Source organism: Poecilia latipinna, unplaced genomic scaffold (genome assembly GCF_001443285.1).
Source record: "Poecilia latipinna isolate Pla-1442-1.1 unplaced genomic scaffold, P_latipinna-1.0 Scaffold1020, whole genome shotgun sequence".
NCBI lineage: Eukaryota > Metazoa > Chordata > Actinopteri > Cyprinodontiformes > Poeciliidae > Poecilia > Poecilia latipinna.
The window spans coordinates 1-12,156 of NW_015113636.1; the positions used below are offsets into that span (position 1 = coordinate 1).

A 12,156-nucleotide genomic window follows, 5' to 3' on the forward strand; every position below is an offset into this window, starting at 1 on the left:
GAATAACTGACAAGCATGATAAAACCTTTCCCCCGTTCCCTCCCTTCTTTTCTCCCGCAAAGGTTACTTTTATGTATGGTTTGGGCCCCACACAAATCTGCATCCCATCTCCAACAGCTTAAGTATAAAGCTCAGCGCAGGCCTGTTCTGCCGGGAGTTTTCCAACAAATCCTTCTCCTGACATTCCATTTAGCAAAGCGTAAGCCGGCATTTAACCTCTTCACCTCAATTCTTGCCATTTTTTTCCTTCATCAACTCTGACATCCAGCACTGCCCCCCAACCATGCACTCCTTCATGGCCACCCATCGACTTCAAGAGGAAAATCTCTTACCTTCACTTTCCTTGCCAGGTTAGAATTTCAGAAATTCAAGGTCTCAGGTGAAGCCAAACATGTGAAGGAGAACAAGCCATGCAGATGCACGAGAACAAACGTGGCTTATAATAACGGGAGGCAAATCTCGAAAGTTTCATTAAGTTAGCTGGTTTTCTTTTTCTGCTGTGAAGGTGAGAGTATTTGCACTCTACAGAGGAGAGGTGGGGGGGGAATAAGGGGTTTGAAATCTCCATATAAGGGCAAAGGAATGTAAACAAGTGAGGCGGAGCTATTGAGCTGAACAGGGTTGGAGGAAACGAGTAACCCGACCTCTCGCCTCTATTTTACGGGACTACCCCACTGGGGAAAAGAAGGAATAGGAGGCAGGCAAAATAGCGATATATCGTATGAGAAAGGGATGGGGGTTGGGGAGAAGACAGAGGATGAAAACAACATTCCTGGAGCTCAAGACATATCCACTCTGTAAAAAAGACACTTTGTAATTAAAGGCAAAGATTAACTTCTGCCAGGAGCCCAGAGCTATTTTCATGAAAAATTGCAGGCAAGTTGTTTTTCCTCTCAATCTCGTGTGTCAGAAGAAGACACATTATCTGCCTTCAAGCACAAAACGGGATAAAAACATGTAAAAAAAAAAAAGCCTTGTTAGAGATCATGAACTGTTTTTGAACAAACAGATTTAAGTCATTTTGCTCACGCTGGATATGCAGCCATAGCTTCACAAGTATTTTAAAAGCTTGTGAGCTGGAGAAAAAAAAAAAAATCACTCATTTCTGCATTCTTCTATTCATTACATTTGGTATTATGGTGCTGTCAGTCCTTTAAAAAATATCCACCAATTACAGTGCAGAGAGAAGAAAAACCACAACTCTTCCGTAAGTTGCGCTAGCTTTAGGAAGTCTGGTTGGGTACGACTATGCAATTACCCAGCCCTCTCTGTTCCGTCTCGTTTATAACCTTTTTTGCCTTTCCACTAAAAGTGGGAGTCAAAAACATAATGAAGACAATAATATTTTCTGAATATCCAAAAAAAAAAAAAAATTCTAATGTGCCTTGTCTATTCGTAGACAGTGGAAGTAAAAAGTTGAAATTGGCCAGCAGCATTCTTTTATTGTTTCATAGATGCAAACTACTACACCCAAAACAGATTTGACAAACGGAGATGCACAAGCTCCACCAGAATGATGAGGTCGTTGTGATTATAATTAATGAGGTCATTGGAATATTCAACAAAAACATTGCTATCCATTATGTTTCCATTAACTTAAAGTCCTAATCTATGGAGAGATTTTTTTTTTTTATCTCGTCTTTCTTTGCACAATAGCTTAAGCTCAGACAGAGTGAAATGACGGTGTCTGTGAACAGCAATATTCAAGTCTTACCAAAGATTCACAATTGGATTTAGGTCTGGAACTTCCAACACTAGTCTCAAATCTTTTTCAGCCTCTAGCTGTTTATCTTCTTGGATTGCATTGCATTTAACTTCATTCAACTTCCTGCCAAACCTTCCCACCAATGTGTCATTTTTTTCCGTCCACATTACAATTATGCACCATTGTGACTTGGTCTATCATATAATCCCAGCAAAACACATTTAAGTTTGTGCTTGTAACTTTTTATATCGCTTGTACCTTTCCATGCTACGTTCCATTTTGAATATTTTTGAGAAGCACTATACGTGTGCTTTTAGAATGTGCATTACATGAACAATGACTTACAGATGGGGTGTTATGTAAAATCATGGCAGCCATTCAGGTATGCTTACTCATACAAAGAGATGCTTATTTCAACAAAAGCTCCTACATGGAGGTGCAGTTTCCAGCCAAGCTTCCACCAGTCAGAGCACCCCTCCCCCAGCTCCATCAGACTAGCGGCAGCAACAATTAGCAAACACTTAGTGAAGCTGCACATCTGCTGAGCCCATTATACTCAGTCCATCGTTCTTTAGAACGGTTGTAAATGGCATAATGGATGAACATTGTTTGGGTGACTTGCTGGAGGTAGAATGTGGGGGAAAAGCAGGAGATTTGATAGAGGCCAATTTCAAGGCATGAAGTTACAATGTCAAATTTGTTTGAGGTTACGTTTTATTTACAGCATTTTTTAACAACTGACGGTATGTGACTGTGCTATAAAGTGGAACTAAGTTCCTGGAAAATACACAGTTCCTCCACTTTAAATGAGAGCACAACGTGAGAGAATACTCAGAAAAGACAAATTCAATTCGAGTAAATTTCAGGATTTGCGAAAATTTACTTTGAGTATTTATGCTTAGAATTTGACAATGCAGTCGGTTTTAGACTTTTACCCAAAATGCAAGCCTAAAGAATTCAACAAAAACACCAAATGTAGCATAATGCGTGATCATATAATATGAAACTTATCTTGTCAGCTAAGTTGTATGGGGAACAAAAAAAGTGTAAGACTTTTATATATGCATTACAATATTGACTCAACTTTTAATCAAATCTCATTCCATCTATAAAAGATAGTGACAAATTAGAAGCAGGGTTTGTGGCGACACTAAGCAAAGACACCCGACCAGTTCAAAAATAAACTAAACCAAACAACAATCATCTTAATTCTCACTTTGCAGCAAACACACTCTACCAATTAAAATAGAGACACCGAGGTAAATAACGTTTTCTTCTCACAACCTTATCACTAAGGTGTCAAACAGCTTCCAGACTTCCTCCTCCGGAGACGTCACTGGGTGAGAGTGTCTTTGAAGCAAACTGGTTCAGGGCGAGCTCTTCTGGTAAGTAGATGCAGAATTTCAGCTAAGTTTTCCATCCCTCCTCTCATATGTTCGAGTTTACATGCGAAAACAAAGCTGTAAACATCCCACATGAATGCTGTGGAACCAAGGGAGTCGGGATATAGAAAAGCTCTTTTGTTCATGCCTCCCCTTTCCTTTGATGAATTCTTAAATTTGTGTGGTTTTCTTTTCATTGCAATCCCAGAAGCTGGCGTTAAAACTTCGTGTGGACGTGCTTGTTTTTTTTTTTGTTTTTTTTGTTGTTGTTTTTTTTAAAATGAAAGTTAAAAAAAAAAAAAAAAAGGCTGACTGTTTTCATCAAGTCAAGCTTGGCTTATAAAAACACTCAATGAACACTGGGAAAGGGTGGATTTGGGTTTTAATGTTACTACCACGTAGCTCTATTCTGAGAGGTTGTTGTGAATGCTGTGGTTGAGTGGAGAGCGACAACCACAGCGAGGACAAGACGCTCCGACAGGGTGGTTCTCTAAGTACATATGTGTATATAACTATATATATACATATTTGCATGTGGGTGTCCATGAGTGAGAATTTGTACATGTGTGGGATCCCTATTAACTTGAAGAGTCAACAAAGAAGAAATCTCTTGAGAACCCCCGGCTCTTCCTCTGAACCCAGCATTCCCAAAGTGAAACAGCACTGCTTTCCACAAAAACAACACCTCTTGCCATTCTCGTCATACTGCATGCCAAGGTAGCATTTTGACCACTTTCCTTTCTCGCCACTTTAAAAGGGTTACATAAACCATGTTAGTGTCACTGGTGTGAGAGGTTATTCATAAATAGCTTGGGCTATTTTTGGGGAAAGAAAAAAGGGGGTTAGTGTGACTGTTTGTTTATGCAGAACAGTAACTACTTTGAAATAGCACCTGTGATTCGGGCTGCATTCATGAAATTTCCAATTTCAGTAGGTGAATCATCATTGTAGACCTTAGAGGTGAAATAACGTCTTCTGAGTCAAATTACAACTAAAGCAGCATAGCGTCTGTACCTTCACCATCACAGATGTTCTTGTACGAGTCCCAGCGGGTCAGAGGATCTGCTGTGTTGTAATCAACAATAACATCGGGTCCGTTTTGCCACCTGTCAGCACCTGAAAACAAAATCCACACTCTTGAAGAACCTAAAAATATGTAATATGTATTACAGACACACCTCACGTAAATGCAAAACACAAAAGTCAGTGAATATCAATAGCAAATTACGAAAACTAAATTAAAACACAAAAAATAAGGAAATAGGATTACAAGAAAGACTAGTGCTAATGTTATAACTTCCAACTAGAACAGCTGATTCTTTTTTTTACCATCAGAAAGGTAAAAAATAAAAAATGCAAACAGTAAAAACAGAAAGGTTGAGTGATTTTTTTTTTATTATTTGATTTTTTTAAGTGAAGCATTCTTACCACCCTTTCTCTTCACAAAGTAAAATAAAAGTTTATCTGAAAGGGTCTCGTTTTTCTTTTTCCACCAAACTAAATTTAGTGAAAACTACTACCAAAAGTAGCTTTACGTGCAACTCCAGTATGTGGAGATCGTCATATTAACAAATTAGGCACATAGGCGTACATAACACAGTGAATAACACAGAGCCACGTAGTTTCTTTCCAGTTGGGTTCGGAGGACAGCACATGCTGTGTTTCTTTACCTCTCTGTCAGCACACACTTCATACTACATTTCCCCTCTGTGGCGTTCCACATCCCCTCTCACCAGGGGAGCAGAGCGAGGAGGAAAAATTAAGATGGCACTCTATCTACCTTTCTAATTAATCAAGCTTGTGTTTGCTTATTAAAAAAAACAACAACAAAAAAAACTGCACAAGCAAAACTTACCTGGAATTCTTTCTGGTCCTTCAGAAAAGATAAGTTCAACCTTGCTGTAATCTGGAAATCTGGGATCTATAATGACAGCAAACACAGGAATGGTGTAACTGTTTTGGCATTCAGAACTGGAAAATGTACTCTTCTACTGTCTTTCTTTCACAACACAAGAAAAATTGCCAGTAAAATCTGTGTCCAGTCTGAGTTTAGTGGGGACCTTATGAAGCAGGAGAGCTGCTGTTTACTAGGAACTGCAGGTTGAGGCCTGTTTTTAGAGGTTTTTTTTTTTTTTTTTTTTTTTGCAGGTGTACCTTTGTTGGCATTCTCCATGTCCTCCTTTTCAAATATCAGGTTGTAACCCTGTACTGCTCCCGTGTGGAACTGGAGCCGGAAAATCACCTCCCGTTCTGACGTTACATCACTTTTGTGATAGCATTTAATCTACAAAAAGAAAGCAAGAAATCAACATGATTACAGCAGTCAGTATCTTTGTGAACATGTCTTGTTGTCTCTCTCTTTTCTTTTTTTTTGTTTCCTACCATGATGTCCCCTTTCAGGAGCTGGGCAGGCTCCAGATTGATACACACGCGATCCCTGTGATTTGAACCAATGTGACTTGAACAAAAACAACAGGTGGTATGGTCAAAGTGAGCTGGCGCAAAGAAGCCGTTACTTAAATTGAATTAAAATTAGCATTATTAGCATAATTAAAATTTGAGCGACTTACTAGACTCCAGAGGAGTACACTGCTTGCATTCCTTGGTAGACTTTGATGTATGGGCAACACACTGAACACAAAAGAAAAAAAACAAAACAAAGGAAAACCTGCAATTAATGTTTTTTTCAAGGTACTTTGATAACATGACCTCTGGGCATTATTTCGCTGAGGGCTGAAGTGTGATAAGCTGTTGTTGTGGGAAAAGAATTTTAGCTCCAAGATGTGATGACGACTTCTTGTTGATTCAAGGAAATGAGCAAAAACAATAATTTCCACCTAAGCACCTCAAAATGAAAGAATTCCCAGTGCTCTGTTGTGAACAGGGAATTTAGGAGAAGATTACGTTTTTTTACACAATGTCCATGTGCCTGAGCATGCGAGTGTGTTGGGGAAAAAAAAAAAAAGAAATAGGAATATAGTTCAAATAAGACTCTGATGTGGCTATGTTTAACCCTTTCATTGTAATTTCCCTGACTCTGGTGGGTGGATATTTTGATAAAGCAGTATGACTTTAACCTCTGCTGGCAGCCTCAAAGTTTGGGATCCCATGGAGGACGACACAGTGCAGGAACAAAGGTGAGGCGTTGATCTTCATGGACCCACTTAGTAAACTGTTGAGGATCCAAACATACCTGACGGGAATGCAAAGGTGAAGAGATTAACATTCAGCAAGACTATTAGGAGGTTTCCCACAACAGAAAACGTGTTGAATCATGCAGCAGAGAGCGGAAGGAATGTATATTACACAGGCTTCCAATAAATTACCCACTTATCCTTAATTACTCCAAGAGTAATTTAACTTTTAATAAAAGTGTTTATTAGATGTTCACTAATTTTGCAGCCGTCTGGTTCAGATGCGTCACTAAATGCCGTCAGATGTCTGATCTTGGACCAGAATTTATTTACAAACCCCTTAATGTGTAAATGTGATGCCTGTAAAGAATGACAAAATAAGCTATAGGTTTGAATATTTCTTTTTTTGTGATAGATAGAGGTAGTAAAGAAAATGAATGAAAATTTACCAAAATTTTTACCTCACTAATAAAGGAGAATGAAACTATTTGATGATGGCTGATGCCTTTAAAGAAATGCTGGGAGTTTGTAGTTTTTTATCCATTTCATGTATGCCAATTTTCTTTTCTTTTTTTTTCTCTCTGTTTTTAGAGATAAATTCAAGGGGACATTGGCTGAATTTAATCTATGGTGCACATCTACCCGTTCTGTATGGTTTAACACATTTAAATAGTTTCCAGTGTCACCTGAAAATATCAGTAACCATCAAAACACAATGAGGTGGTTACCAGTGCAGAATAACGTTTATACAGCCACAGTTAACTTCCAATGATTTAGCCAAATTGAACTATTAATACAAACTTTGGGCATAAATATGTATAAATAAATCCTGCTTATAATAGTTTTCTTGAATAATAGAAAAATTCTTCCTCCTAAACCTAAAGGAATGTCAATTGTCATGTACTACAACTATTTAGATGAACGTGATAGCTGGTAGATCGGTCTGTGATCAAATATTAAAAGTTTTTGTCATTTTATTTTATTTTTTATTAAGTCAACAAAAAACTTATGATCTTCAGCATAAAAACTAATATATTTGTTAACAAACATTCAACAATTGATGGCATACTTTTTTTTTAGTTATAATTTGCCACAGCGTAGGAAGAGCTTAGCACTATTAGTTAGTTGCTGAATTACAGTGGCCATTATTGGAGAAGAAAAAAAGTTCTCAAAATAAATTTGAAGTATAGTATAGAAAAAGTTATTCACAACCTCCACAGATGAAAAATATCTTGCTGAAAGTTTTGACAGACATTCATGGGCGAGATGGGTAGACGAAACACTTCAGCACATCAGTGTGAGCAGTGATGAATCACAAAATGTTAGAATTACACCAGGTCATTACGAGAGCCTTTTCTTATTTAAACAGCAGATGCCCATCAGCTAAAAGGTATTGACTGTATGCTATGGAAAAAAGTGGGTTGGAAACCTGAACGTTTGGAGGGGGATGCATATTGGGTCAAACAGGACATGGTGTGGCCCTTCCATGCCTCTGAATGGTAGGGTACAGCTCTGTTATGGGTCTTACCGCTTCTGTGAAGGTGTCATCAGAGCTGAGACCTTGTCATCGTAGTATTTCCTCATGGCAAAGCGGTCCAATGCTTGATCAGCACTTTGAGGGAGACAGAAAGACGCACTAAACACTTTAGGTAATTATGACTCAAGAGAGAGCTTACACTCTGGACTATAATAGTGCTAACCCAAACTCGCTTCAGTTGCAGCAAGGCAGACATTTACACACACTCACGTCTGAAAACAGGGAAAGTAAGTTGAGAGACAGAATATTCCAGGAGAGAGGAAGAGAATCAGCCTTAAGTAAACACAGAGGGACAGAGAGAGGGCCGAGTGTGTGCACAGCTTGGTTTATTCAGACAGACCTAAAGCTAATAGACCCCACCGCATTTTAACCAGACCTCTGCTTCCTTTCCTCTGCTTCCTCTTAATTTGTTTCTTTCCCTTCTCCTTCTCTTTGTCTTCTTTTCGTTTGTGTTCTGACATCTACATTCAGACCAGCGAGCTACACTCTCTCTCAGTTGGGCAAAAGCTTAAATTAGAAACCGGCTTAATCAAATGGTGACCTGTGCTCAAGCAACAGTGTCTTTCCATGTGCAGGAGAGAGCCAGACTGGATTTAAAAAAAAAAATATATATATATATATATACCTCCAGGTTTTTGTGATTGATAAAAGTAATGGAAAAATCCATCATTTTGGAGGCTTTACCTCCTTAATTGTAACCAATAAATGACTACAAACTCAATTTGAAAAACAAACTGAAATGTTTCCAGAATACCAGAATAGAAATGCATATAGTATAAGTACAAACACCCTCTCATGTCTATGTTCAGAATTAATGAACAGCAGATTCATCTTTCAACACCACAATGACCTAAAGCATGCATCCAAATCAATAGACTGGAAGCTTAGCAGTAGTTCAGCTAAACCCAACCTGATTTCAATATCCAGAGAAAATCTGAAGAGAGCTGTGAGCATTAAATGTTCAAACAATCTGATAGATATGAAGCAAAGTGAAGAAATACTGCCAGTATTTGCTATCCTGACTCAGTGCTGTAATAGAATAAAAACAAACTATACCATTTAGAGAGTGGATACCTTTACAGGATACCTTTACAGCTAAAGTATTTTTTTATTATTCTCCTTAAGATTTCAGTGTGTTGTATGGTTGATTTTAAAGGATATGAATCACCTTTTTTATTTTGTATTTATTTAAAGCATGATAGTAGTATAAAATCATGGACAAGAACAAGGAATGCAAAAGATACGTATTTTTGTACCACAGTAATCTTGACCTTATAGGTTCAGAAAGAATTACTCCTGATCTCATTCATTTTCTTATAAGGAAAAATCTGTCATTTTTCAAACCAACAGTTTGAAAAAAAAAAGATGTTTCAGTTCCCTGAAGCATCAGTTCTTTTGAAATTGCCTTTGCCAGCAATGCTCGTCAGAAAATAAAAAGGGCATTGTTCTTGAGAAATACATATTTTGAAACCAACACTCTGGCCGGGGGATATCACAGGGTAAACACATGCTTCAGAGTTGATTCATGCAATTCAATCCAGGGTGATTCATGGCTCAAATCATGTGGTTTTCTTTTCATTCTGGAACCGGAAACTTTTGAGTCACTTTTCCAAATCACCTTAAGCCAAAATTAAAGGAGGCAGATAAATTAAATGTGGTCCAGCAATGACATTGGTTATGGTCTAAACAAAATGAGTCTGCAGAAATGGTTGCGGTTCATTGTTCACTGACAACAAAGCGTGAATGCACATATGTTATGATGAATCTTGACTTCAGGGGGAAGGAAAAGAAGACCTTTATAGTAACATAACAGAAATCACAACATGGGTTGTGGTTACCTGGCAGACACGTCAGTGAAATGCACAAAGGAGGAAATGACAACACCAATTCGACCCTTGCCACCCTGCGAAAAACAAAATATGACATAGGATGACTCAGCACATGTGGTTTTTCTACTTTTACAGGCCTGCAAATACACCAAAAATATTATTTGAGTTCAATGGTTTCTTTTTACAAAATTTTCCATCTTTAAAAGCTTTAAGTTTTTTAGTTCTAAGCTAAATTTAAATGTTATTAAAACAGCAAAGAAGTTCTTTGCAGTACTTAGTTAACCCTTGTGTTTACAAATGAGGTCCAACCAAGTTTTACGTGTGTAAAACTTGTAAATGGGTTACAAGTGTTACGTGTGATACAAGTTTTACACGCGTAAAACTTGTATCATTTGCCACAGTCCTCGCACGCACAAGGGTTAAACCTAATTTTATTACGTTTGCCAACTGTGCTAATTAACCCAGATGCTCATCAAAAAAAACTATTCAGCATTCTAACTTCTAACCTTAGAGTTCTTAACACTGATGCAAGAATATGTTGTAAGACTGTACTGCATTCACCGAGAGAATGAAACAAAATAACATGTTCCAATATTCAGATGTAGAATTAATAACCATACTGAAGCAAAAACCACAGTATTTAAAAGAACAGAAAACTAAAAATGTATTTTGTCTGCAAAGGTTTTGGGGGCAAGGAAACACAACTTCGTTCATTCAATGTGACTGTTTTATTTTTGTATTATAGTACTACACTGCATTAAAAAAAAATCAAATATTCTATATTCAAGATCAGCCTAATGAATTGAAATCATTGTACATAATCTCTAATAGATTAGGATTTTCCATTGACATTCTCACTGATGCCAGCAAAGTGTAAAAACACAAATTGCTGTAAAGGCCAGTACTTAAAGGTTAAACTGATTTAAGTTTATGTGTTATATTCTAAGAAAAGGTATTTTTCTTAATCTTGCTGTATTTATTTTGATAAAACAATAAGGGTTCAGAACAAAAATACATAATAAGTAATTTGCTTAATAACTGATAAATTCAGCTGAGAAATTTTTGATGGGGTCAGCTCTAGAGTATTCTAACTGTGCAATCAGAAACTGAAAAACACAGGTGATCCTCCATGTTGAGTACACACTCACCCTGCAGTGTATAACGACCACATGTAACGGGTCGGCATTGAGCCAACTCTCCATGGCCTTACAGATGGTGCAGATCTTATCCAGCGGAGGAGCGTGTAGGTCTGGCCAACCGGTGTCCAAAGTCTACAAAATATCACAGTTTATGCCACTCTTTCCTTTACTTGGCCTGGTTGTTTCAGAAAATATTATCGAGCAGAAACGATACACTGTATATCCGTACCTTTGGGTTCATTCTGGTGAGGTCGTGTCTTCTCTCTGACAGGTTAATAATCTAAAGAAAACAACAAACCACAGACTAACAACAACATCTTACTGATTTCTGCTTTAATTCCAACTCTTAGCATGATTAAAGGTGCGATCTGAGATCAATACCTTCATCCAAAAAGAACCTATTAGTTCTAGTTCAGATCAATGCGATGTGGACTCTCACATTTGTCTTCTTCTAATTCTTAAGGGTGAGACGGAGAATCAACACTCACCAGGTAATTGTCTGCATGCTTGGATTTGAGCATTCGTGTGACATCCTTCAGATTAAGCGAGTAGATCTCCTCAGAGCAGCCCCGAGGGAAGGAGACGGCGATGATCCGCTCTGTGATATAGGTGAGGTCGAGCTCGTAACCCTCCTCCATCTTAAAGTTTCCTGTTATTCCTTTCGAGAAACATACAGACTGGTTACACAGAAGAACAAAGCACTGCAGTTCTCTCACACCATTCCCATTTTAAGCAGGTGACTTTACTTAAGTCAATATTTGATGGTCAAAGTCCCCAGCTTCAGTTATTGTGTCTGACGTTTCCACAGATATCACTGGGGAAAGAAAAGACTCCAGCTCCACATTATAAGATAGAGAATACTTTACACAGCAATGGTCAACAGAAATGTGTTGCAAGTACTGTACTAACTAAGCAAAGCCTTTTCTGCACAGGACAGATAATTGCAACGTGTCTGCAGTGCGAAAGGAGTATCACAACAATGGTATTAAGTAACAGTGACAAAGTATAAAAAAAAAATAAAAAAAAAGGAAAAAAAAAAGCAAAAGAGTTCCAGTTGAAACCAGTTGTAAATCCCTTTGTGGCAGTGTGTCCCAGTTACCTCATGGACGTCAACTTCCTGCTGTGGTGGTACAGACTCTAAAGACCGAGTCATCATTTACCACCCCCTCCAAACTCCACACACAGATGTTTTGCTTTGTTATCTACTCATCTCTGTGTAAGCGTGCTGCCCGTTAGCTAGAGAATAAGATATTTTATAGTTCTAATAGACTGTTAGAACTGTTGGAAATGATAACGTGAACAGACGATTGAAAATACCATAAAGGATGTAAATGGAAAAAAAAAAAAAAAAAAAAAAAAAAAATTTACCCAAAAACAAAACCGGCACCCACAAATTTTAATTTTTTTTAGGCTAAAAACCCACACCCCTT

General features: G+C 37.8%; 1 protein-coding gene across 1 annotated transcript in view; it reads right to left on the reverse strand.

Annotated features, from left to right (window-relative positions):
* Positions 1-41: 41 nt before the first annotated feature.
* Positions 42-12,156, reverse strand: part of LOC106958829 (tensin-3-like) — a 31,726-nt gene continuing 19,611 nt past the window's right edge. The window contains exons 2-12 of the mRNA XM_015050953.1: positions 11,215-11,384; positions 10,956-11,006; positions 10,736-10,858; positions 9,597-9,661; positions 7,750-7,833; positions 6,165-6,280; positions 5,658-5,718; positions 5,470-5,545; positions 5,242-5,371; positions 4,943-5,008; positions 42-4,203 (exon numbers count right to left, since the gene is read on the reverse strand). Coding sequence (XP_014906439.1) covers positions 4,079-4,203; positions 4,943-5,008; positions 5,242-5,371; positions 5,470-5,545; positions 5,658-5,718; positions 6,165-6,280; positions 7,750-7,833; positions 9,597-9,661; positions 10,736-10,858; positions 10,956-11,006; positions 11,215-11,364 — 1,047 coding nt within the window. The 5' untranslated portion in view covers positions 11,365-11,384 and the 3' untranslated portion in view covers positions 42-4,078. The remainder of the gene's footprint in view (positions 4,204-4,942; positions 5,009-5,241; positions 5,372-5,469; positions 5,546-5,657; positions 5,719-6,164; positions 6,281-7,749; positions 7,834-9,596; positions 9,662-10,735; positions 10,859-10,955; positions 11,007-11,214; positions 11,385-12,156) is intronic.